Source organism: Ischnura elegans, chromosome 10 (assembly GCF_921293095.1).
Source record: "Ischnura elegans chromosome 10, ioIscEleg1.1, whole genome shotgun sequence".
Classification (NCBI taxonomy): Eukaryota; Metazoa; Arthropoda; class Insecta; order Odonata; family Coenagrionidae; genus Ischnura; species Ischnura elegans.
In genome coordinates, this window is record NC_060255.1 from 55725818 (window position 1) to 55753201 (window position 27384).

Sequence of the window (27384 nt, forward strand, 5' to 3'; positions counted from 1 at the left end):
AAATAAAATCTAAAAAGGTATGAATTATGTTAAATGCTCTCTAAAATAGACATTTATTATAGACAAATATTGTGTTGAAATTATTCAAGAATTGTTATCAATGGGAATTGACGGCAAAAAAATGAAAATAGATCGTACGAAATGCACACAGTGTTTTTGTATGGGTGAAGGGAATAAAATTGTTACGTATAGGGGTGACTGTTTATTTTGAAATTGTTTTAATAATTAGAGAATTTTATGAACTCATATGTAAAGTATGATAGTAAAATCGCGCTAAATTTTCGCACTGGTTTCCTAGCTCTTATTAAGAGCTAACTCTGACTTTATACATTTTCAAATTCAAAGGTTGATTCTATATTTTACAAAAACGTATAGTGCATTGCGTTGATTTTACGTATTATTAAAAGGACAAATCAATCCTGACCCACCTTTCCTTTTTTTCAACGCTTTACTTGCTTAATCTTATGCTTTCATCTTGAAATTAAATGGTACCTCAAATGCATCATTGTAAGCAGTTGCCTTTTTCTCCAATTTGAAGATTTCGTGTAAGTATTTTCTCTACCTATAATTTTATTTATATTTAAGATACAGAAAAAATTTTGATAATCGCTAATCAATATGATTAGAAATTTTCAAGATGATAACTTTAGTTTTGAAAGAAAAATGAATGCAAAAAATGACAAATTACGAACGCTCGAAAAGAGGCAATGAGTTCTCGTGGCCCTAAACCTTTAGTCCAGCGCCTTTGAATCACGTGATTTGTATTTACTTCCCACTCTTTTTAAATCCCAAGTGTAATATAACTTGACTAAAGAGTTTGTCCGTCTTGAAATTCGAAAATTCAACACGGAACGTCCCTGTTGTCTCCTTCTATCATAATTTTCGATGTTTAATTTGTTTCGTTTCTTGTCGTCGTCTGAGATAAAATAGGTATAAGTAGTCCGTAAAATATAATGCCAAAAATAATGCATTTGACTTCGCTTCCCTTTTAGTTTTGTTCTTGAGTTCTACAAGGAGGCAGGATTTTGCAAAAATTGCAAGATTGTTCTCCGCGGTTACGAAATTACATATTTCCTTCCACGAGTTCTTTTGAATTCTGGAGTTGTCTTGATTCAAATTCATAAAAATGGAAGATAAAGCAAGTTACCCTGGCCAGGGAAAGGACTTCGAGGATATCGAAGAAAAATATTTCCTTAATTCTGTTGAGAAATTTTGTATTTTCTTTGTTATATTTTTTCTGATAAAACTCAAAAATTATGTAATTTTTTATTATAAGTGCAAGAGGTTTATGAGAAAAAGGTGACTAATTTTTCTTCCCAGATTCCATTCTTTTCCAAATTTCATTCTCACGAATAATAAATATTTTAAACAATTCCTCATTTGTTAATTTTGACCTTGATGATAAGCTAAATTATCGAAACCCGGATCAGAAAAAAATACAAGCGTGAATTTGACCTAAAGTAATATTTATTTGGGAGAAAGAAGCTATCAAAATCACACAAAGCCTGTCCTTTCTGATATTTGCTTTCCCACAATTTTATATAACTTTTGCATTATATGTTTCACAGTGGCGTAGCGAGGGGAGGGATTTCGGACACCCTCCCAAAATACAATTACATAATTACTTTGCCTCAGCATTAGAGGAAACAAAATATTTAAAAATCATCAATCAACAAAATATTTTTGTGGTGTTTTTTTCGATTATGACAAGTGTTAAAATTAATTAAAAAACCTCTACTTAGTTCCCTGTTTTTCAATAATTTTCTCTCGGAACCTTTTTTCCCGAACAAATTCCTAGCTACGACACTGGAGGAAAAATTGATTTTAGCAATACGTACCGACATCGCACCCGATTTAGGGGGCCACCGCGCGGAAGACGGTCAAAGGTCCAACTCCGGATGCGATGCATGCGTCGGCCAGCCGACGGCGGGTCCGTTCCCTGTCGACCACCCACTTGTGGAGATCTTCGTCGAAGACACGGCAAGCGAATCTTCTTCGTGTGGTGAATACCGGAATTTATGTTTTCTCGAATCGAAAACTCGTCTCGCTCCACGTAACCAATTGTATTGTCACTTCACACCGTTCGCACGACCGAAAAAAATACCGTTGTGACAATTACAATACAGGTTGAAACATCTAGTTGGTCCCTTCAGTCCCGCCAACAACTCGTCTCGGTTCAAGAAACCAAATTTATTGCCGATTCACACCATTTGTTCAGCCCGAAAAAAGATCCTTTTGGGAGTAACGAGAAATGTTGACCTTTTGATTTCCCCTTCAGGTTTGACAATAACTCGCAAAATTCCTTTACGAATGAAAATCAATGACGGGTGTAAAAATACATTAGTACATCTTAAGAACTATCCAATTACCATAAGGAGCTTCTGTGACTCACCTCACATAATAGAGTTTACTCTGTGTATGCATAATTCCTCTCGGAAATCCTAAATATGAACCAAAACCGACGTAATAATTACATTAAAGCTCCGTCTGAGTTGGCACTTTGTGAACCGTGACGGCGTGAACATTTTAGGAAGAACTCCGAATCATCTGCCAAACTGGTACCTTATTAGCTTCCCTGTTAAAAATAGCGCTATACCGCCGAATTGGCGAACTTTTTCGAACATACAAACGTTCCGGTAAAAATCGATGCGTGAAATCGTACGAAGTGACCGCGCCAAAGAGTCGCGTTTCACTGGCAGGAACTGAATTAGAAGAATTCTGAATTAATGATTTGCCTCCCTTGTACTCTATTAACTTTCTTGTTAACAACAACTATCTACTGCCGAATCAGTTAACTTTTTTCGATAGCATGAACAATCGTTCGAGCGAAAAAAACGTTACTGCAAAATCAACGCGATTCTCAAACAACGCGAAGTCGTGCAAAGTGACCGCGTTGAAAAGCTACATTTCACTTCCAGGAACTGAACTGGAAAAATTAAGAATTATTTGCCTCCCTTGTACCTGCTTAATTTTCCTGTTAACAATAACTCTCTACCACAGAATTGGCGAACATTTCTTTCAAGTACGAAAACTAGTAATAACGGAAAAACGTTCCGGTTAAATTGACGCGTGAAGTCGTACGCAGTGGCCACGTCGGAGAGCCGCGTTTCACTAACAGGAATTGAATAATTTCCTCCCTTGTACCTTAGTAACTCTCCTGTTAACAATGACTGTCTAACAAGGAAATTGCGACTTTTTGCTAGTCCGAAAACTCGTTCGAACGAATAAAAGTTCCGGCAAAATTCACGCGTGAAGTCGTGCGAAGTGACCGCGTCGGAGAGCCGTGTTTCACTGACAGGAAGACGTGTCTCTCCTCTGTTTACAGTCTCGTGTGTGGAGACCGGCCGACACTCCCCTTCCTTCTCAGCACACACAAAACAACTTCCCACCCCCCCCCCTCCACCATTTCTCCCTCTTCTCGCCGTTGGGTGTGGGCTCGTAATAGGGGAGAGGTAACGCACAGGGTGGAGATTCTAATAAGGGGGAAGAATCGGGGGAAGGGGTAAAAAAAAAAAGATTTAAAAAAAAAACAGAAAGAAAAGACGCGAGTGAAACACGCGCCTCGAGGTTTTTTTGTCACCTGCGTATTTTTTCACGTATGCACCTTCGGAACAAATATATCCCCTATTAAGTCTTTCCTTTGCCTGGCAGGGTTTTATACTCGCCATGTTGTGATTGACATTAAATGTGGTTTAAAATTGTTTACTTTTTCAATTTTTCATATTTATTGATGAGAAGTATGGGAAAAAATCATGCGTAAAAATATCTAAAAAGGAAAAAACTATAGTCATAGACTCGCGACAGTGTTAGAGGCGATAAATCTAAGCATTCCAAGTCATATATTCACTTCCCTATAGAAAATGTTAACAAATAGCTCTCCTACTAAGTCTTTACTATACTTAACAGGTTTTTATACTCATCGAGTTGTGATTGACATTAAATGTAGTTTCGAATTGATCACTTGTTTAATTGTTCACTTTTCAAAATGAGAAATAAGGGAAAAATCATGCATAAAATATTGAATATTTAAAATAAAACATAATCGTAGACATACTACAGTGGTAGAGGGGATAAATCCAAGCATGGTCAAATCATATATACACTTCCCTAATGCAAAATGAATGAAAGGGAAATGAATAATTATTACGCAAACACTATCATTGTTGCAGGGGGGAGTGGCAACCCGGTGGGAGTTTTTTCCCAGGTTCCAGGGTTCAAGCCCAGATTGAAGACCCCGGGCACTCCCATGCAAAACCCATGTTTATATGAGTAACCATCAGATATACCGAATGATGTATTTGGCTATCATCAACCAGAAAACATACCAACCAATTCCTTCTCGTTCAAAGTTACCGAATGAATGATACTGTAATTGTATTCAAGTACTTTTCCTGGTAAAGATGTCATTTTTATTAGCAAAATAGTGCAAATCATTGTTCTGTATATTCTTCATTATTACATATACAGGTTATAATTTTTTATTCATCATTCTTTATAGCTTTTAGTCACACTTTTCATACACTGTAATATTTGAACTATTTTAAATTATTGTAAAAGGGTAACTGTCTGTATACGAATAAATGATTGAATGCAAAACTTTTTGATGTGTTAAGGGTCACTGACCCGCTTATCCTAAATATGTCTGGTTTGTAGTTTAGTTATGGGTGAACTTTATCAATTAGCAAGACCAACCTATCGGTTGAATCACTGAGTGAGTGAATATAGCCGCTGTCGCCATTAATTTTTAATGTGGATAATTTTATTCTGCATCAATTGCTATTTAGTCCAAGTTTCTTTTTTTCTGACTAGCCAAACCTTACTACGGAAACACAAACGTATGTACCGGAAATTAAGTACATATATAACGCTACAAATTCAGTTAATTTAATGAACTTTTAAAAGGCAAGCCCAGTTCAGTGTTAACGAAATTATAATTTATTAATCCATTTCTCTTGTAATTATTTCAAGCCTCTTTTGAGGACTATATGGAAAGTAATGGGAATGTAGTAAAATGGCGTAATCACATTAAATGCAGATTACGCCACTTACGGTTATCTCAAATATATTTTTTTTGTTCATAGAACAGCTCACCGTAATTAACAAATTAAAATGTATTTTCATCCAGAACCATATTTGACGGATCAGCTATTATTAGTGTTTGCAAATCATTTAAATCTCCTATTCTCCGCATAAAACGCCTTCTAATTGAGAGCAAAATCCTATTTTAGGGATATTTCTTCGGCCTTGTATTTCATCTTACCAAGTTTTTCAATTCATACTTAGAATAAAAATTAATTATGTTCCATTTTGAATAAAAGATATTGGCGGAACAGCTATTTCGAACCGATTCTAGATCTCAGCTCCTATCACTTTGATCCTAGCGGTTGGTTAGATATTTAATCACATGAAGAAAGGCCAGAATGAAGAGCGAATAATATAGATATATTCAGGAAATAACTTGTTAATACAGCATCTTCAATCTTAGGGTATTTCTTACCCCATGCTCAGTTATGATTTAATGAGTGCCTGCCACGGATTCATATCTATATTCATTCATATACCATTCAGGCTAAGCGTTAAGAAATAGCAAGTTAATGGGAGTTTTACGATGAAAAGATTCTTATCAGTCGAGGAAAAAGGAAATTATGGATGAATTTAAATGTAGGAAAGGATTCTCAGCCGATATCGTAAGGCAAGGAAGCGGAAACTCAAACAATGACTACACCGCTCGTTGGTTAATCCAAGAAAATTTAGGAAATGGTAGATATGACATTGATGCGGTTTTTATGGTATTTTTCAAGTTCTTTAAAGTGTTTATATGACCTCATTCACTCCTGTGGCCACTCAAATCCAAGTCGATTTTTGGTCTCGCCAATAAGTTGTCTCCAGTTTCCTCTGTCCTCCGAGATAAACTGCGTTTGGCAAGATATGGCGGAACAGCCTGCTGAATAAAATGATACAATTTATTGTAGTGTCCATTGGTTTACTAATAATAACAACGCGTTTCGACGCATAGCGTCATCATCAAGCCAAATAAAAATATCAAGTTAGGTGAGACTTGTTATTTCTATTTGGCCTGATGATGTCTCTAAGCGTCTTAACGTGTGTTAATATTAATAAACCAGTGTACAGTACAATAAGTTTTATCATTTTATTCCTCTGTCCTCTGCTATGTCAACCCCGAACCATGAAGGACTTTAATAAATACTAGTAGTAATTTAGTTAGAACATTTCCTTTTTATGTGCAAATGGCTGGGGTCCTAACACTCCCTCCCACCCACCTTTTAGGCGGCTTATGGGGTAGTAAGTAGATGTAGATGAACCATTATCTTCACGAAGTCCAGGATAAGGATTTCAATTGAAACCCATGCACTTTTGGCTATTTCCCTCGTTGATCGCGTTATTTTCATAACTTTAAAATCTCAACGATTTGATACAATACATATCGTTATCAGAGCACTTGCACTTATTTTCTATCGAACACCCTTGGGATGTTAAAACAAGTTCCCAATATGTTGACTACCCTGGGAAACAAACTTCGTCGATTGTTATCTGTAAATTGTTTCTACCTAAGCTTTGCCTTCTGAATCCAAATTATCTCATTATGGTGTATCACGTCAATTTTTTGGGACGCAAGATACCCTATCCTTGTTCCAAAAGCCATGGAAAATATGGATACTGCGGAAAATTTAGAGAATAGATTCCAAAACTTATATTCTTTGGGTCAAATATTATATTCATGAACAAGAATAATTTATTTAAAAAATGCTGTGAACAGTTTCTGTAGGTAAAACTGTAGTAATCCCTGCAATTCTAATAAGGTGCCGAAAGGGGAGAATTCAGCCGCGTTATGAAATGCTGACTTCATCACTATATCCTTTCTACAAAGTCAGATATTTTTACCATTATCATCACAGGTAAATAATCCTAAGATGTGTTTGACGCAGCTCTCCACTCACTTCCCTTATCAGCTAATATTTTTACCCCAACGTATTTCTTCTCTTTCACATCCTATTTAATTCCTGCCATAAATAATAAATACTCAATGTGACCGCTCAGAGCTGAACTTTTTTTAAAAAGCTGTTTACAATTCCTGTTAGTAAAGTTGTAGTAACTCCAGGAGTTCATTCGAAAAAAGCGGAGGCTTCAGCTCTGAGCGGTCGCATTAAGATAATATTTATGGTAAAAAAAACTGGCTTCGTAAAAGGGACATTGTTTTGAAGGAAGCATTCCCATATAATTCATAATATTTACACCAACTGTAAAATTATAATTGTGTGACAGTATTGCTGAAGATTATTTCCCTATCGTGATTACCACTTTATTGCCGATGGTTAAAAGCTACGACAGTCGTTTCGATCCTTTAAATTATCGAGCAAGGGTAACTTTAGGAGCTTGGAGTATGGATCGTGCGAGCTTTTCCCTTGCGTCATGTGAGAAGGCGCTTCGGTCACCTAATGTGTGCATGTTTGCATGAGAGTCTCATTCTGTGGTGTTGGAGGGGAAGTGGGGCGACGAAGTGGGAAGACGGTGGAGAATGAGAAAAAATTAATGCTGGAATGATTCTAAATGATGAATGATTGTAATGATGAATGAGAAAAAAGCTATAACCTGGCTACACGAATCAATTTAGACACTGAGTGCAGTTATTTTTCGATAAAGAAATTTTTTAAACACTTTTCATGAAGATGATTTCTTAAGCAGTCGTACTGTCTCTCAGCCCATGGTGAATGACTGCTATACAGTCATAGGGCCTGTGACGGTTCTTTCGATTAACCCTGTAACCGCTGGGTAGGGCTCTTTTTTCGGTCAGCCGTCATCAACTGAACATTTTTGTCGTCATTTTCGAGTGATCACTCCAGCGATCATTCGAGTGATCACTCGGGAATGATCATCGCCGGCAATTGTTTTCCGCGATCACTTTAATGATGAGGATTCCCATCACTTTTTCCTTCACTCGTATGGTCGCTTTCTCCGTCACTGAAACCGTCACCAGAACCCCATATCAGCCAATCAGAACGCATTCCCGTATGGAGCGATTGCAGCGCAACGTTTGACAATCGTGGGAACGACATAGATAAACAAACACGCTATAAACCTTCGTTCTTCGGGTCCTATGACAACGAGCTGTGATATCGAAAGTGATGCGAAAAGCGACGAAGGGAGGGACAGTGTGGTTCAAAAAATTGATCACTCGAGCGATCACTTTTCCGGTCGCGAAAAGCAATCGCTCGAGTGATCACTTTTCGCGACGAAAAAAAATGATCGTGTGATTCAGGCTTAAGGAAGCAGTCGTTTTTGGCGAATATATAATTAAATATAATATAAGATATGACGAATACCTGCTTAAGAAGTCAAGATTTTTTAATGATAATGTTAATTAAAAAGTGTGTATACTAAAATATTTTACGTGATAGAAAGCCTTAATTTTATTTTAAAAGCCGAAAGATATCACATGTGAAAGCAGTATTTAAAAAATAATATTTACTACCCCCCATTACATTTCTTACCCCCAATAGCCGTGTCGGAATATCTTAAGGTTGTATTCCATTCACAAATGGTTGTAATGGATATCCCGAATTAACATCCAATATTATTTCAAGCACTCAGATTTTTTAAGGTTATTCTATTAGAGCTTTTTTAGGGAATTGGCTGAGAAGGATAGCTCCGGAAAACAGCATCCATAAAATTGTTTACTTTCATTCAGACTTGTAGCTTATCCCCGTCTTTAGCTGTTGAGTATAAGATTGTTATTTAAAGAAAAATTTACTTTACTTCGTTTTTCGGTGCAACATCAGGTGATGGGACATGGCGGGGCGTGGTGTAGGATGGAGAACGTTATGAAGGGGAGATAAAATTTTTCGAAAAGCATAAAATTGAAACAAAACAGAATCGGCCGTGCGTTTTCCCTCCTCGTGGGCAAAGTTTACGGTGGGGAGAATAAGGCGCGGGGCGGTCACGCAAGTGACTGCATTGTTGGGTTTCTCTCCCCCTCCAGCACTTCGTTCTCACGCCCCACCACCTTTATTTGTTCTTTTTTATCACGCCCGTGACGTAGTGCCCAGAGGGTCGATTGGCGAAGCTCAATCCGTGCGTGCGACAGTCGCAAGACCATAGCACGGTTGGCGCCAAAGGCTTTTACAGGCGCCTCCTTAGAGTAAATACAAAAGGAAATTTCAAATTAGGTGAGCATTAACAATAAGATGAAGTCATCATCGCAACCACGTATATTGCGATAGATTACTCTCAAGTCCGCCGTTTTGTCACTCCGCGGGCATTAAAATCAGATTTCAAAATCGTTGCTCGGAGTGTTACCAGTCATCGATTCCCACTTTTCACTAAGAAATACACGGCAGTAATACGTAACTGAGCCAATAAATCATAAAAACCACAAATTATACGCATGCGAGACGATTGTCAGCTAAAAAACACCAATTCCACAACAGTTGATGGCGAAAACCACACTGAACGAGATACCGTTGCCTTGTGGCGCCACCGCATAAAATGCGCGCGAAACGGTAAAAATGTAACGCTTAACCGCCATGCTCTTGGGCATCCTTTAATGGCGTCCCTTGATTGCGACTACGTACCTATACTGCAATAGAGGACTCTCCAGTAGGCCGCTAAAAGTGTTGTCACTCACCACGCATTTAAAACCCTTGAAGACCGAGCTAACGTTCCAACTGATTTTTATAATTTTTTTTGAATACCCTATTTATTTTACAACTAATTAAAAGATTTTATGAAAGAAAATCCGAACAAAAAATCTTTAAATGCATTTTCAAGCATGTTCCCAAATTGGAACACGCCACAAAATTTGGTAATGCTTGAAAAATAAATATACATTTGACCAAAAGCCTAAGTTTAACAATGTAATTGAATAAATAAGCATTTGTCACCAGAGAGCTAGTGTAGAGAAAAATATCGAATAAACCGCATACTCACTACAAAGGAGATGATACAAACCAATTTTGAAAAGGTATATAATTTAAATAAAGGTATATAAAGGCACAAGTCATGCGATTCACTTTAAAAAGTACTTACATACTTTATTTACACTACAAAAGCTATAAAAGAATTCACAGATACGAAATATATTTTTCATGAATGTTTATGAACATGTTCCCAAATGGGAAAATTGGACTGTAAACGATGAAACGAGTTTTCAAAAGTCGCCATCCGAGTCGCTGACGGGTAGAGCGATCCGAATTTAAAGGTATTTTCAAGGCCGTTAATCCATTTTTACCCATCCACCGTAGCCATACGGCTACATACCGCCATTCTGAGTATACGAGGCTCTTGAAGAAAACCTGCACTCCTTTCTGCTGTCGAATCGTCATAAAGTTGATGAAACGAGGAATAAGTGCTATCCGCTTATTAGTTTATTTTTGAAGCCTGTCGAAATAAGCTCACTGATGAAAAGAGATGGTTGCGAAGCATAAATTCAATATGAACGCCTAACGTCTGTAAATTGGTTGATTGATTTATTCACCATAAAAATACAAGATTACATCTGCTTGGGTTTCGTCAAGTTTTACAAATAAAACAATGCAAATAAAAATTACAAAATGAGAAAATTACGAAGAAATTCACGTAAAAAATTCTACAAGAGAAAATTTTTAAACAAAGTTTTATTGAAAAAAGATGTGAAAAAATATTTTTTACATCCTTATGACTTTTTAAGGAAAGGAATGGAATGGAATGAAAAGGAATTTTTTTACAAAAAAAATCTTGAACATTTTTTCTATGCTGTGCATTGCTTTTACTTCTGAAGAAAGTTTTTTGAACAATATTTCCCCGAATTTTTTTATTTTTTTTAGCCTTGAAATTCTGCTATGGTCATTGAAAATATTGTATTTGCCTCTGGTGTTATATTGATGAACATCTGTATTTCTGGTCAGAGTAATGTTTCTAAAATTACATTCATGTATAAAAAATAACAGGAAATGGCATTGTGTAGATTATGTTTGCTTTCCTTAATACAAAAATATGCTTTTCATGAAGATTCATCCTTTTAATCAAGGTCACTCGTCGAAATGGAACGCTATAGTCCAGGTAGAGCGAAAATATACAATGGAATTTTTTCAATTCGTGGACATTAAATGTGTGTGGTGAACTTTCTTTATCATCCTCAACGTTCGGAAAGTATAACTCGTAACTTGTTGAACAGACTAACTCTTCGTAGTCTTCTTCATAAAGAATTTTCTTGGCCTATCGATGGAGCCGAAGACTTGTAAATGGCGTCTGCTGTTTCACAGTAACTTAAAACGATACAATTATATTTATCATAAGTGATGATTTTTATTGATTAATTATTGTCATACAATCTGAAATTATAAGTTAAACGAAGAAATTGTCAAATTTCTCGTGATATACTCAATGTTAGGAAGATTTTTTCGACCATTGAGAGTTCTGTATACCATGTTAATTCCAGATTTGATTTCACGATTTATGCACGTGATTGAAGGAACATATCGATAATTGTTCGGAGTCATAATAAGTCAATTTGCTGTGAATGGGGATAAAGCTTAAAATGTGACGCTTAATAAAGCCTGGTTGAGAAACGAAAAGGACAGAATACCAAATAAAAGTATGCTCAATACTCATAGATGTGGTAGTTATGCGTAACAAATATCCCTCGCTTTGTAGACATTTTTATTTATGCTGGATATAATTAAAATTAAGATTCTTGCTCTCATCATAACGTCATATTTTTGCAGTTTGAACGCTCCTTTGTATATTCATTCAGATTATATTTGAATTGGAAAATGTAATGGTCGCTTTGCAATTTGAAGTAACAAGTGTCGACGTCTTTGCTGTCTCCTCACGAACGAATATCACGCATTTAGTCACGCGATTAATTTCTGGGAATACCCGAGTGAATTAAGATCGTTTCCCCTAAAGTTTTTCTGTAATGATTTTAGTACTCGAAGTGGAAATTTTCAGTCACTTCACGGAAATTTGAGGTGAGCGGTGCTGAGGATAATTAAAACGACGAAGATAAGAAATAATTGAAAGATAAAATTTGAATTAGTGGGAAATGCCTCGCGGTAAGATTGGAGATGAAGACACCATATGAGGACGCTAGATACCAAAGGGTTCAAGAGCAATTTTTATAATTTCGGAGGTAAGTCAAGTAATGGTTGAAGTTGTACACAATTTTGGCCACGCTGCAGATTTGAAATAAATCACATCATCTTTTCGTTTCATTAATTACGGACGAAGTGACTTTTTCGTGGAGATGAGCTAATAGCGCCAATTTTTACATGGTGCTGTTGTCTAAACAGTTCGTCGCAGAAAAAATCAAATGGAAAAATTTGTAGCAAATTTGTTGTGCTTAAATTTTTAACCGGAAACTTATTCCTTCGTAGTTGATAAATTCCAAGATATAAACTAAAAATTTGGCCATTTTCCCATTTCCCATTTTTTGACATTTTTGGCCTTTTTCCCATTATTGCAGCGTTTCGTGACGAAATTTTTCAAATTAAAAAAAAAGGTTCAGTGTCAGCAGTGGCGTAACTATTGGTGGGGATGTGGGGTATGAATCCCCCCCCCCCTAAGCCTCTGAGGAATAAAAATAATATTCAAAACTATTGTCTAGTTTTGACTTATAGTAAATTTTAACGTAACTTTTTAATGAAACCCAAATTTTAAGTACTAAAATTATGTGAAATGTATTTGCAGGAATGTCATTTTTCAAAAATTTTCCTAAAAGGGGGATCGCCCTTCCACATCCCCTCTCATCCCCTTCCCCCCCCCCCCCCCCCCCCAAAGCACATTCCTAATTACGCCACTAAATTTCAGCACCCATAAATCGCTAAAAAAGAAATCAAAACTACCCTGAAACTTTCCTAGCAAGGACATCTTCGAAAACATCTTCACAGGAACATTTCTATTTGATCTTCAGCATTTTTCTCAAGCACCAGGTATTCTGCCTTTCATGATTATTTTTGCCTGTGGTCCATTTCTCTGATAGGTTTGAAATAAACTACACCAGGAGTCCCGTTTGTTTTCTATTAACTCCATCGGATTGAATGAAGCATCGGATCTATTCTCAGTGAGGATGGTAACTAATGCCACCACTCCCTTCGGGGCCCCTACCCATGGTCGGAGGTAAAGGCCCGCATCTTCGGGTGCACAATGGACCCTTACACCCGGAACAGGATTAACCCTGGCTCTCCCTCTTTGTTCCATCACCTGTCGGCAGTGGGTCTCAGATTTCCTCACTACCCCGTGCTTGGGCTGAACAGCTGTTCATGCTCCTAGCGGCTACCACACAGCTGTGAGCGATGACCTTAACAAAAACCAGTCACAAGTGAACGAGCGAACCACGCGTCGAATCTATGAAATTTAATTACTAAAAAATATGCTGTCACATTATGCATACTAATACTTTTAAAAGAATATTAGGAAAGTGCGACGACAAAGTGAGAGAAATTAGCTACTTTTCCCTCGTTAGACCACATTTGGAATACGCTGCCAGTGTTTGGGACTCTCATGAAAAAGGCTTAATAACAGAGTTAGAACGCGTGCAAAGAAGAGGTGCCAGGTACGTGAAAGGTCGTTACGATAGTCTTGTTAGTGTAACTGACCTCTTAGATAAACTCGGATGGGAATCTCTGTCGGACCGTAGATTGAAAAGTGGACTAAACCTTTTAGATAAATTAAAGAGCAGTGTCTTTTCTAACCAAGTTAACCATGTCTTACGGACGCCAACATACTACGGAAGACCAGATCATTTAAATAAAATAAGAGAGATCGATAGATTGTAGAACAGACAGATTCAGAATGTCATTTCTTCCACGATCAATAAGAGATTATAACGGCAGCGATAGAACTCATAAATAGATTGCATGACTTGTGGTGTAGCCAACTAACCTCTGTAAAACTTAATGCATGTTTCTTAATTTCATTATTATTTCTAACGGCATATAGTAGCATAATTTGTTAGTTTGCGTGACGTTTTTTGTACTGTGTGGTGTGCATGTTGGAGTCCAATTGTATGCTGCATGCTGGTGATTGATCACCCCCTGCCAAACACCCTAGAGGTGGCTCGCAGGGTATTATGTAGATGTAGATGTAGACGTGTTTTTATTCTTTACAATGTGTTGAAAATATCCTTGCAATCTATAAAATATCATGTAACATTTGGTAAACCAAAATATCTAAGTACCTAATGATGTACGTAGTTATTAAATTTGAATAGTTTGCATTCTTGTCAGTTACTTTTCGCCATGTAAACGGTAGCAGAAGTCCTCCACGTCTTTAATATCTTGGCGTCTAATAATATCAATCGGCGAGGGACGCTTAAAAGCTTTTTCTACCGGGTGTCTCAATATGAATGGCAGGGTCTGAAACCTTTATATTATTTATTGCACTTAAATTTCTGCTGTAATTGATGTATTGCTAGTGAACTGAAAGATTTTGTAAGGGGGAATGTTCGGTAAAAAATACCTGAAAAACGACCATGAATACGAGTCTAACTCTAAAGTTTATCGTGAAGTCATAATGACGCCTATTTTAAGCAGGGGCGCCGACTTATAAAAAATATTGGGGGGTCCCATATCGGAGGTCTTGCCCCAGGAAGAGGTAAAATTAAAGTGTGTCGCAGCACCGAAACACTGCCATGATTCACACCACTTGATTCAGTTAACCTGCTTAACCTTATATAATTATATGCTTCTATATTAATTATTTGTTTCAACACTCATTGTTGAATTTATTTTAAAAGGTAACTATCGTCAAGCATGGGAAATGAAAATCACCAGTATATTTTTGTGATTTCACAAAGCATAATATAACTTAATCGTTTTCTTGAATTATTGAGGGGGCTCCGCCCCCCCAAACGAATCTTTGAGGGGGCTCGGGCCACTGGAGTCGGAGCCACTGATTTTAAGTAAAACCTTTAAAATGGAGTGGTTGTAAGTGAGTGATGAGGAACTCCTTAGAAGTCTTCTGAAAATCATAGAAGGACATGTATTGGGCGACCCAATTGGTTATATCGTGAGACGTGATGTTCGGATGAAGACTAGCATTGATAGCCAAGTGTGTTATAATAGCAGAAGGATGGTCTCCGATAAATCTAAAATAAATCAAGTAATCAAAGAGATAAAGCAAAAGAAGTATGTTAACATAAAAACGTCAGATGAATGAAGAATTGAAGAGAGAAATGCGCTAAACCAACCCGAAGATTGTAGGAGGTGATCATGATGAGCATAATAAATTCATACATTCCATGTAATGAATCCTTATAAATGTTTTGCGATTATGAGGTCCTTGGACATTGTGTGACAAGCTGAAGTAACCTCAAACGCATTATGTGTGGAAAGTCATGCTCTGTAGCACTTAATTTCGCAAGTTTCAGAGATGTATTGAAGCAGTAATTTCACTCATTGAGCCTTATTCCTCAGGATCCATTATTTCGTCGATTTCCGAAACCACTGAGCCCGCACTAGTACTAAGACCACGATCCAGCTTACTAGGTCAAACTTGAACGAGGCGCATGGAATTCTCGTCTGTAGTCACGCACTGCTCAGGCATGAAACTGGCTTAACCGTTGCTCGTCCGTGAAATGTAAACAGTAGGTACAAATAGCATGTGAGAATACTGTGCGGGAAAGTTATGATTTCCAACCTCACGTATTGAGTTCATAGGCCGTAATTATACTAAGCAGACGCATCACTCATACTCGACTAACATATTGAAATTATAAGTGTCAGTATTTGACTGAATACCGATTATAATAAGTTTGCCTCATTAACTAGCGTTAGAAATGTATTATCTATCAAAACTTTAAGAAATGAGAAGTTTCTTACGTCGTAAGAAAACGGAAGAATCTCTAAAGTTTATCGTGAAGTCATAATGATGCCTTTTTTAAGGAAAACTTTTTAAAATGGCATTATAAGTGAGGAACTCCTAAGAAGAGTAAGTGAAAAATGAAGACTTCTGACAATCACGAGAGAAAAACATCTAGTGGTCGACCCAATAGGTCATATAGCAAGACGTGATATTCTGATGAAGACAAGCATTGATGCGCAAATGGGGTAAAATTAACGGCAGGATGGCCTCCAACAGCGATCGCAACACCACGCTTGTCTTAAAATTAAATGAAAATAGTAAATACGAAAATTGACGGAGTAATCGATGAAAAAATTTAACTGGGAATTTAATCAATGTGCTAATTTGACCTCTCGACTGAAAATCCCCCGATTTGCCCGTTGAAACGATTTACCTCCCTCCAAAAAAATAGGTCACTCTGTTATCGGCTACAATTATCGTTAAAATGTATCGCGTATGTATTTCCTCGAATTTATTGATTCTTATTGTTATTTACCGCCTCCCAGAGTCACTGATGCCTGGGTATTTTTCATCAATATTCCTTTCTATGCAACTCGGAATAAATATGTATCTCCCTAATAATTGCGTAACTATGGGGATACGGGGGACAGATCCCCCACTCAAAGCCTCAGAGAATGAGAAGCATATTTTATAGTATACTAATGTTTTCCCTGATGGGAAAATTTCCCGCGGAATTACGAGAGAAAACCAACTGGTCAGAGTTGAAAAAAGTGTTGAAATAATGTAAAATGTATTTCCAGGCATGTAATTTTTCAAAAATTTTCTCTCATGCCAATTGGTTGATTTTCCATTGCTTTTTTTTTTAATTCTTTCGTTTGGCATTCGAAGTATATGGATGAAAGCTTCTCGGGTTTCCAACCGGGTCATGGTCTGCATGGTGTAGGCCGACGTTTCGTTGGGAAATCATCAGCCCTGAGGATGTTGGGAAAGTCTCCCAACGAAACGTCGGCCTACACCATGCAGACCCTGACCCGGTTGGAAACCCGAGAAGCTTTCATCCACGCTATTCACCGGGAAAATCTCCTCATTCGAAGTATATGTTCCTTCCATTTGTGATTGCAGTCTTGTACTTAATCAGTGACTGCCTGGACACCCAGTTCATCTCTTATTTGAGTGTTTCACAATTTATCCAATCTTGTGCAGCCTTTCACTGATCTTAAAAATTTCATTTCCGATGATTCTATCTGCCTTGATTCATTCTTTTTTGGTACCCAACATTCTGATCCGTAGAGTACAGTAGGTACTGCAATATTTTTATAAAATTTTATTTGTGTTTTTATTCTCGTTTCGTTTTTTAGAGTTCTTCCAATTGTGCCACACATTCTCTGGAAAGTATTAACTTAATTTATAATATCTTTGTCCTCGCCATATGCTATATTGCATCCCAAGTACTGGAAGGGCGACACTTGCTCCAGGACTTGGTCATCAATAACAATTTTTGTTCGCATCGGGTTGCTTCCTAAAAATGCCTAAGTCTTTATTTTGGTTTTTGAAATTCTCAGGTTGCATAGTTTAGTCAACTGGTGTAGTCAGTGTGCCTGCTGCCATCTGTAGTTTGTCCTATTTATCTTGTATTATAACCTGATCGTCAGCAAACAGCATTATATTTAAGTACTGATATGATCCCAATTCTATGCCTTGGGATACAAACTGCGGCTGCAAACACCGTTTGCAAAACTTAAATTGAATAACAGTTGTAAGAACAAAAAGTGACGGAGTAATTGATGAAAAAAGGGACGCTGTGGTGGAGAAAATGATGGTTAGAGCAATCGTTTCTTTGGTTCCTGAAAAGCTATCGCTGGAATTATCATTCTGAGGGACGGAAAAAAATTATCATTTGATTCTTGCGTAAGTAAGCGTGCCATTATATTCAATCCAATTGTTTTCTTTCACCAATGTGCCCAACATCGCAACAATTACCCAAATCTCTTCGTATCAGCTTCAAATTCCAGCTCAGTCATTTAGGAATTTTAAACAAGGAATGATACAATTTTCTATTATTTGCCGTTGCCATACAAGATTACACTTACTAGAGCTCTTTCAAAGAACTACAGAAATATGCGCCGTGTAAAACGGAATGAAGATTTAGCGTCGGCTTTCTCCTCCTACTCCTTCACACATTTCCTAGTGGTTCATTCCTTTTTGGGATACGTACCGACCGATTAAGAGAAGAACAATGTTAAAAAATAATCAAATCGGTAATGGGGATATTAAATGAAAATTATGCTGTATAGATAATGTAAAAATAAAAGTTATTTATTCAACACTTGCGTTTTTCTACCGCCTATCACAATGTTAATAGCCAGTAGTACAATCAATGACCGCGTAAGGCTTAAAAAAATTTAAACAAAAATGTCTCAATCATTTCGTCATAAAAAAACTTTTAACTGTTCTAACTTCCCACGTCGAGGCCTAGCTCAATAGGCCTCGTGATCCAATAGGCCCAATGTTGAGTTGAGCTCGACATCTCGACAAGGCGCTGAGATTATACAAGGGCAATGTCTGAAGAGATGTCTCACTTTGAAATAGTATAAAGGAGAAACTATTTGATTGAAAATGCATAATATTGCAAAACCAGTGGATTTTTGCTGAAAATAATAAAATAAGAACATTAAAAAGGCCAACAATCAATCTTGACGATTATTTTTTTCTCCTAAAAAATAATTTGGACCAGACTACTTGAATTTTTAAAAAAATGTACCGCGTAGGGTTAATAGTTTCCTGGACTTAAAGGTCTCAACGAAGCACGAGAAATATTGCGGCAAATACCCCGTATTTCCATAAACCCATCACCTTTAATGACAATTAAATAAAACATAACTAACCGAGAGGTAAAATTTGTTCGATAGACATCGAAATATTCCGAATCGCACTCACTAAGAAATTCTCTGTGTGGGCCCGCCTTTATTTTTATCTTCGTTGCCAAGCACTTGAACGGAAATAAATCCATAAAGCCACCTCGCCTTGTGGAGGCCACTTTGAAATATGTACGTAATGTCACCGCTGCTTCGCTCGCGTGAACGCTGTCATCGTTTTAATTCAAAATTGGAGAAATGAAGGGCTGAATTTAAAAGAACATTCCATAGTTTTTAATGTAGCATTTTTAAATACTGCTACATTGAAAAGGAGGATCAAAATAAGGCTAGACGGCTATATTTGGTGGCACTTGGTGACAGGAAACATAATAAAGATACACTGTTGTATGTTCCACAGAAGTTTTAATAACCGACCCAGGTTTTAGACAATACACTATGTCACAATACACAATAAACCTTTGAAAATGACATAGTGTATTGTCGAAACCTGGGTCGGTTATTAAAACTTCTGTAGAACATACAACAGTGTATCTTTATTATGTTTCCCAAAAGGAGGATCGTAATGGCCTTCGGTTAGACTGTTGGTAACTGAGCTGAGTGTTCTTGATTCAAATCGGATGAAGCCTTTGGTATCCACAAAAAGAGAATTCCATGTAGGTGAGGAACCAACCCCGTGCCCATGCTTACACTATTGTGAAGGATTCCTTACGCCAATGAAAGGGTCTTCTTCTGAATGGCACGGCATCGCTCTCATGAATTGGGATTTTCATCCCGTATTTTATACAAATGATTTGGTGTGAATATACTACCGTTTCATTCAGCATGAATGCACCTATTTGCACGCAAAAAAGGAATGACGTCGCAAAAGTGTAAGGGACCAGTGTATACCTTTCCGTTGTAAGTGAAGGTGAAATCGAAGTAAAATCTGCAAGTGAGCACGTTTAAATTTAGGAAGATTGAAGTAACTAACTATAAAGAGCAATAATTTCCCTAAGATATCAGATTAAACTAAAACTAAAGACTTAAAGGTAGTTAGTCTCCTGAAAATGAGAACGAATCATAACTCTAATTATGTCCCGACTCATGATAAGTGGGCGATAATTTTCGTGTTTTGTTATTAAAGCAGGATGGATGGATGAGAAAATATTTTTCGTCCTAACTTATCTTTTCCTTTCAACTGCCAAATTCTTCAACTGAATTATGATTTGTTACCAGAATAAACGGCCTAATTCCTTAATTACGACTATTCTGCAATCGAGGTCGCTTACAAAGAGAAAGGTTGCGTTCATACAGTTAAGTTACAATTTGAGGACCGTGTGTAGGGTGGAGGGTTATGTACACAATCACGTGATTATGATTGTGTGTTTATCCTCTCCGCTTATCACCACGCGCTCTTTCTATCTTTCTCACCAACAGCTTGTCTCTCATGCATCCTATCTTTTATCCTGCAGCTTATATCTGTATTGTGCTTAAATCCACGAGTTTAGAATTTGTGAAGTAAATCGTGTTAATCTCATCGATTCAAATTGACCGATTTCATGTATTTTCATTGATACCATTCATAGATTATGTAAAAGTTGCATTTTATATGTGAAATTAAAAAAAAACTTTAGTATTACCTATTCAGTACAAGTTCACTCCCTCATCAAGGAGATATTTTAATCAATATACTCAATACTCAAGTCTTTTAGCTGTAAGATCATCTGGAAATTTATATATTCTGCAACTAGGCTCCATCGGGTCTTTCCTAAACGTTACTGAAATAAAATGTACGACATTGTTATGGTGATTAAAGGAAGACGATCGCATTTACTGTAGGAATAATCATAATGTAAAAATCACGTGGTATTCATGTACCTTAAACAAACCTCGTGCAAGCAAAAGCTTTCAGCGATTTTAATGATAGCCAGCCAAATACTAAGAGGAAATGGTATGAATTACTGTTTTCCTGTTTAAGCGTGGTAAATATGATTGACCTCCACAGATTTACTCTCGTGTAACCGTCAGAAAATCGGATATAAACAAAGGCTCGCAGGGGTCATGCCGAACGAAGAATAGGTTCTTGGTATTGGAAAATAGGTACAGTAAATAGTGCGGTTAATTATATGAAGTACATTCTTCCTTCTTAGTAAATTTTACGAGGGAATACCTGCACAAAACAACGCTTTATCCCAGCGTTGCGTTTACGCAATATTATTGACTATTAATTATTAGAACAAAATTAATTTACTTCAGGATAATTTTTTCTCAGGTTTACTGACTTTTTGACATGTCTGTCGTTTTTATTATGTTATTTTCGCCAAATTGTTTGTTGAAATTTATAAAGATTCTAAATTTGCCTTTTCCATTGCACTGCAGCACTATAAATTTTAAATGATGTTTCACTGAGATTTCTTAAGGAATATTACAATCAGCAAATGTTTTCTGTCAATTATAAGTTTCGTTATTCATTGTGTACATTTTTTGTCATGGCCTTTTAATTACAAGATATCATGCAAGTCATATATAATGATGAATATAATATTTTTTCTAAAAATTCATCTTGATTAGACCAAAATTAACCGGAAAATGCGAAAAAAAACGAAGTCAAAAGCCCTACATACAGTCTGGGGAGTAGTGGGTTAACTTCGGCACTGGTCTGGAACGATTACTGGGTTTAAATTCTTCCGAAGGACGCCAACGGGAAAGAAATCGAATCCATAGAGGAGGATTGCGTTTTGCGGCACTTTTTTGAGAGCTGACCGAGAGAAATATTGCGGAAACGTTCTCTAATGCCAGGGGAGCACGCAAAAGGGTTGGCATTGTGGGGAGGAGGGGTCTAAATTAGGGTGTCCAGTGTCGGGAAGTGTTTGGATAACAAAAGTAGTATCGAGACAGCCGACCGTGCTCAACGCGGCCTTGTCGCCTTGTACAGAGACTTGGATGTGGCTAAGGGCTTTCCACTGAAGAGACCGCCGCATTGACGGAAAGGTTTTATCCAGCGATCTCAATAAAACACTATCGGAGCCGTGCCTTCATAGGGAAACTGAACTCCACAGTGGGCGAAGAAAAAGGCTGAGGATTGACTCGAAGCCGATAAGATGATCAAAGGGTATACTTTATTATTTCTAAGTTTAAGGTCAGCTTTAAGGAATATTATACAACCTCTCACAGTCAAAATGCTGGTAAAATGGTAAATATCGTGTATTAATTTTTATGTGAGACGTTGCGGTTGAAATTCTCAGCCCCCTGAGACACAATGACAACAAAGGTGGGGCACTATTTTGTAAAGCACTACACAGATGCACTATTTTTTATGCAAAAAATGTTTCTTTCGGAACGTAATTATTTGCAAATGAATGAGACCAAATTTCGTACAATTTCAATGGTATTTTGGGAAACTGTCGCGTCAATTTTACCGTGGTTGTACTCTTATTTACATCTCTCCTTTAAATGTTATTCCTTCGCCCTTTGATCACACTCTTAGTTGTCTTGTAACCCATAACTCTAAATTGCCTTGAAGATTTTTCAAATCACGGAGTAGCTCTCTCTATTAGTTATCCCCAACCAAACTTTGCATATCTTTAAGAGAGCTCGGGAGAAACGTGATGTCTTACTGTGTTAACATTTGGCTTCTGATTGAAGAGTTTCAAGCTTGAGTGCGGAAGAACACCCGTAACAAAAATCTTCTGGGGCTAAGTGACCCAGGGATAAGAACTGCCTGAATTCGGATCATAACACGAATGCGTGGAATTAGGCCGCCTGTGGCTTAGTATATGGTGAGTTCTACCTTAACCAAGACATATTAGCCTTCAGATTGAAGCACTGAGTGATAAATTGTTTATAAAAATATTCCTTTGTTTTCGTTTCTCTCCAATAATTCTTCAAACTTATCTCTAATCTACCCACTTGCTTCCACAGTATAATTGTGCATTGCTGTGGATATTTCATTGTGAATTTACTAGTTTTTCACTCTATCGGGGGAGATGAATTGAAAATTATAACCCATAATATCGTTTTCAATTTCAGTATTTTGAGATGAAATCAAATGTTTCTTTTTCTTGGAGATAGGAATATTAATACCAATAATATCAATACTAATACCAATCATTTGGGAACATATTGTACTTTCTTATGAGTTCTTGAAGAAAACAAATTTTAAAATCTCACTGTCCCATTTTTCACTAACATTTCCTAACTTGGCTATAATTATTGCGATTCTAACCAATGTCGATGTTTTTCCTTTTCTTCAAGATGGAAGTCTATAATAATAGTCCCCATCATACCGTTGTTTACAAATTTCACTGGAGGTAAGGAGTGAAACAAAATCTTACACGTATTATTTTCAATGACATTCCCTAACTTAATGAGACTCGGTTCTCGTCAACAAATCTATAGTCTTGGAGCATAATTGTGCATGGGGATGGAATAACTCATGGCGGCCCTGGTTTTTACTTTAAAAATAGAATCATAAGTCCTTATCGTATCATATTTTCAAAATTTATCGGAGAAGCCCTAAAATGATGAAAATAGAATGTGTCGACCGAGTAAATAATGAGAAAGCGCTAAGAAAAGTGAGAGAAAAGAGTAGTCTCCTGAAAACGATAACGAGAAGACGGTAGGTCGCATTATGAGGCATGATGGCCTGATGAAAACAATCGTAGGTCAGGTGGAAGGGAAAAAGGGTAAGGGACGGCCCCGAATGAGTTACATCTAGGGCTGGTTATAAAGAAGAAAAACGTCACTATAAAAAGGCTTGGGGAGAGAAATAGATATTTTCGTCAAACCTATCTTAGGATTGTTGACTTATGATGATAATTTGAGAACATGAGTTTTTAAAAATCTTTCAACCATTTTCTTTGGTGACACTGTCTAACTTGTCTACCTTTGAGATTGATTGTGCAAAAGTTGTGCATTTGGGCCTGATTGTGTATGTGAAATAGTTGGTAACTTATTACACAATCGGCTTCACGAAGTCATGCGCGAAGTCACGCCTCAAAATATCCATTTTATCCTGAAATACGGTGGCAACTTTACCGCATGGGAAAAATTTGATCCTGTAAAAAGTCATTTTGCGGCTCACCCTACTGTGCATGGCACCTATGGATTGTAAACGTTTTTTTGCTTTACGGGACGGAGGAAAAAGAAGAAGAAAAGAATTTTACCTGCAACTGGTCCCTTTCCTCACTGTCCGCTTCCTCGTCATCCTGTCCCCTCCTCACGCTGTTTATATCGGTCAAACCCATGGCTAGACCTCCCTCAGCTGCCTGACGGCCAGCCCGAGGTCGGAAGCCGCTCAACACCGGGCGAGGCAGCTTTGTTCCTTGGAGTCCGCGGTTCGACGAACACTCCCGCCCCCCTCTTAGCCACCACCGTCACCTTGTACCGCACTCCGACACCCGAGGACTCGCTCATATCTCATTCCCTTGGCTCAAGTCACTTCATCGCCTCCGTCAACGTACGGGTTACCTTCGCGGCCCTCGTCTCCTCCGACTGAGAGAAGTGCAGTCGCGAGGAGGCGAGCGTCTTAACCTTTAAAGAGCGAAGAGCCGCCGCGCGCATGCCCAGTGCACCTCGTCTTCGAACGCCCCGTGGTCACGAAGGCATCGGGGCTTTCTTTGGACGTGCGAGCGTTGAAAGCGGTCACGGAAAGTGAGGGCGACCGTGAGAGCGCGCGGGGATTTCCTTATCGCAGCACTATGAGAGTTACCGTTCTCTGGTTGCTGAGCGGGGTCTTTCAGCGGCGCCGACTCCATGGGGCCTGAGGGGGCCCGAGAACCCTCAATAATTCGTTATGGGTGTGAGGAAAAAAATGTGTCAGGCTTGTCGATTTTCCCCGGAGTGTCCAGATATCGAGATTCGAGTAATCAGGGTTCTAATGTTGATCATATGACTCTTCTAAAATGCTTGAAAAATTTAAAACTCACTACTTATAAAATTTCCTGGGGCAAGATCCCCGGTTTCGGCCCCCCCAATATTTTTTGTAAGTCGGCACCCCTGGGGTCTTTCATGTACCTCATCAAACTTAGCTCTTCCTTATGGGTTACCTCAGAACGTAAATAAATAAACATTCATACATTCACATCAGTGGCGTAACGAGGGGTGTCGTCCGGAGGGTCCGGAACATCCCTCTCCCCGAAATATACAAACACAATTTCTTTGCTTCATAAAGGAAAGCAAAATATCGAAAAATCATGAACTTAGAGATTACTATGAAAAATTAAGTTTTTTCGATTATGAAAAGTTTTAAAATTAGTTTAAAACCCACAACTTAGTACCCTGTTTTTCAAAAATGTCCCTTCCTTGGTTGTGTCCCCCCCCCCCCCTCACTCTCCGAATAAAATTCCTGGATACCCCGCTGATTCACATTCTAACAATTTTAGTCATAGAAGATCCATACCGACAGCACATTGTACTCCTTCGCACGAATTTTTCAAAATTAATTTAAAGATTTTTCTCTCGTTAATAAATCAGGTATGTGAGCAACTTTTTTTAATTCCTTTTTATTGCCAAAAGGAGGAGAAAAATATTCCTTTCATTTTGATTCTGTATAGATGAGCATGCTAAATACTGAGACGTGGTTTAAAAATAAATATTTCCATATATAACATACATTGCTGTTAAAATTCAAAAGAAGAATTCACAGAATCCGTAATATATATCGCTTATATGCTGATGGGGGTTTTCGCGGAGTGGTGCAGTCTTGTATATTTAATTCATGTGCTGTTTAATCTGCTCAATGGAATTTATGCAGACTAGGTAAGTTAGAAATTATTCTTTCACATTTTTGTTTTATGGGCTATGATTCGCCAACCAAGCCTTTAGGCACTAATTTTTTCGAGGGGGTTTAATCGGACGGGGAATGGAAAGTTAGAATATAAAAATATAAGTTTATATTAATATATTAGTTAGGAATATTTGGATAGCCGCTCTATTTTTATGAATAAATGTATCGAATATTTCATAAATTCTAGAAGGATAAAATTTTCAAATTAGTCAACCCTAAAACCGCTGATGACATGACAGCTGATGTCTTGAGCCAGATGATGACTCTCTGAGCTGAAACGCGTCTTACACTTTAAAATAATTGTGGAAAAGCGCAATTATATTTTATTTTAGAAAAGAGATTACTGTTGTTGGATACAGTATCTTTCATGTTCTTGGGTGGAGATTCAAATCCATTCACTCTCCTATCGCTACGTCCTCATTAAACAGCTACGGTTAAGATAATAGTTGGCAGCCATGATTAGTTCTCTAAGTAATGATGGAAAACATCATCATTTAGGGAAATAATCGATGGTCATTCTTTGTCATGGAAAATTTAGATTATATTGTGATGGCTGCGCGACGAAATAACCAAAAAGCTCAGGTCAGTTTTTCTACCCATATGCGTCTAATGTTATCGAGAATGGAGTTTTACTTTATTTCTCTCCTCACTTGAAAACCTAATTCGCATTCTTATCGCAGCGAACATGGTTCCTTTGACATACTCGTTTTCACGGTAAAAAGAAAAGCATAGTCCGAATATTCCAATAACATTTTTCTAGCCTCAAGTCGAGCAATTAAGAATTTTGCATTCCATGATTTCATTTTAAAAATCACTGAAGCCTTAAAAACATCCAAATTTCAGGAAATAGTACTTAATTTGAGTCAAAACAAAAAAACCTAATATCCTACAAAGAGAACAACATGTCCCGAGAGACCTTGGAGTCCTGAGAATTAGATTTCGGGTATTTATTCATAAAAATATGATATAATTATTACTTTCAAAGAGATAATTAATGGTGTTATTAATGGTCGTACTTCCTATGAAACGTATTTTCCCTCAAGTCTCCAAATGTTATATTCCTCAAATTCCAATGTGTCGCCTTGTTTTGATACATCTTGTTACCAAAATCTTCCATCACACAAAAAGGAATTATTCGGATTTTTATTCTAAATATTCTAATTATTTAATTCCCTGAATTTAAATGTTTACGCCCAAAAGGATTTTCTTTAAGCAAAGATGAAAAAAATGGGGAATTGAAAAATATTCCAGTAACCTCTCTCCTGGCACACTGCTCACAGTCCTTAATAATTTACATTTAGGTGCTGAATGTAAACTTTTTAATGATAAAAAATTAAAATTATTGAGTATTTTCTCACTCAATAAATGCTCCTGTTCAAATGTAAAAAATATAAATTTATGGTAGTATGTGTACGAAAGCTTTGCGCGTAGTTAGACAATAGAGTAGTTTCCTTCATCAAAGAAAACGAAAGGCATTGATTGCGATTCGTTACCCACCATTAGTGTATTCATAATATACAAATTATTTGGTTTTAGAAATACCGATTTATACGAATGGCCATGGTCAATTTTATCCTCATTTGAAAAAGGCCAGATTGGCGCCCATGTGATGCCACTCCACGTGACGTCACAGGGGCCTAGTTTCTATACGAGTTTTACATCGTCTGAGGTTACCAATGCATGCATGAGGCACAGAGCTCAGGGAAACATGTCTTAATAATAACTTATTAAAACTGGCTAAGGCCGGAAAGTTTCCTTCGTTTGATAAGGTATTAATAATCCTTATTTAATCCAAGCGCTACCAGCTAGCATGGTACTCTGCTACCTGCGAGTACATTGCGTTGTATCAGCGCTCAAAGCCTCGCCCCAAGGTCACCTCACTTGCAGCAGCGGGAACCAGAACGATGTCACACGAAGTTTTCCCGGCATTCATACTTACCCGTC

The 27384-nt window shown here is 37.4% G+C and overlaps 1 protein-coding gene across 1 annotated transcript in view; it reads right to left on the reverse strand.

Moving 5' to 3' along the window:
- The window catches only part of LOC124166919, a 149849-nt gene extending 125716 nt beyond the window's left edge, over nucleotides 1-24133 (reverse strand). The window contains exon 1 of the mRNA XM_046544634.1: nucleotides 23819-24133. Within this exon, the coding sequence (XP_046400590.1) occupies nucleotides 23819-23899 (81 nt within the window). The 5' untranslated portion in view covers nucleotides 23900-24133. The remainder of the gene's footprint in view (nucleotides 1-23818) is intronic.
- Nucleotides 24134-27384: the final 3251 nt, after the last annotated feature.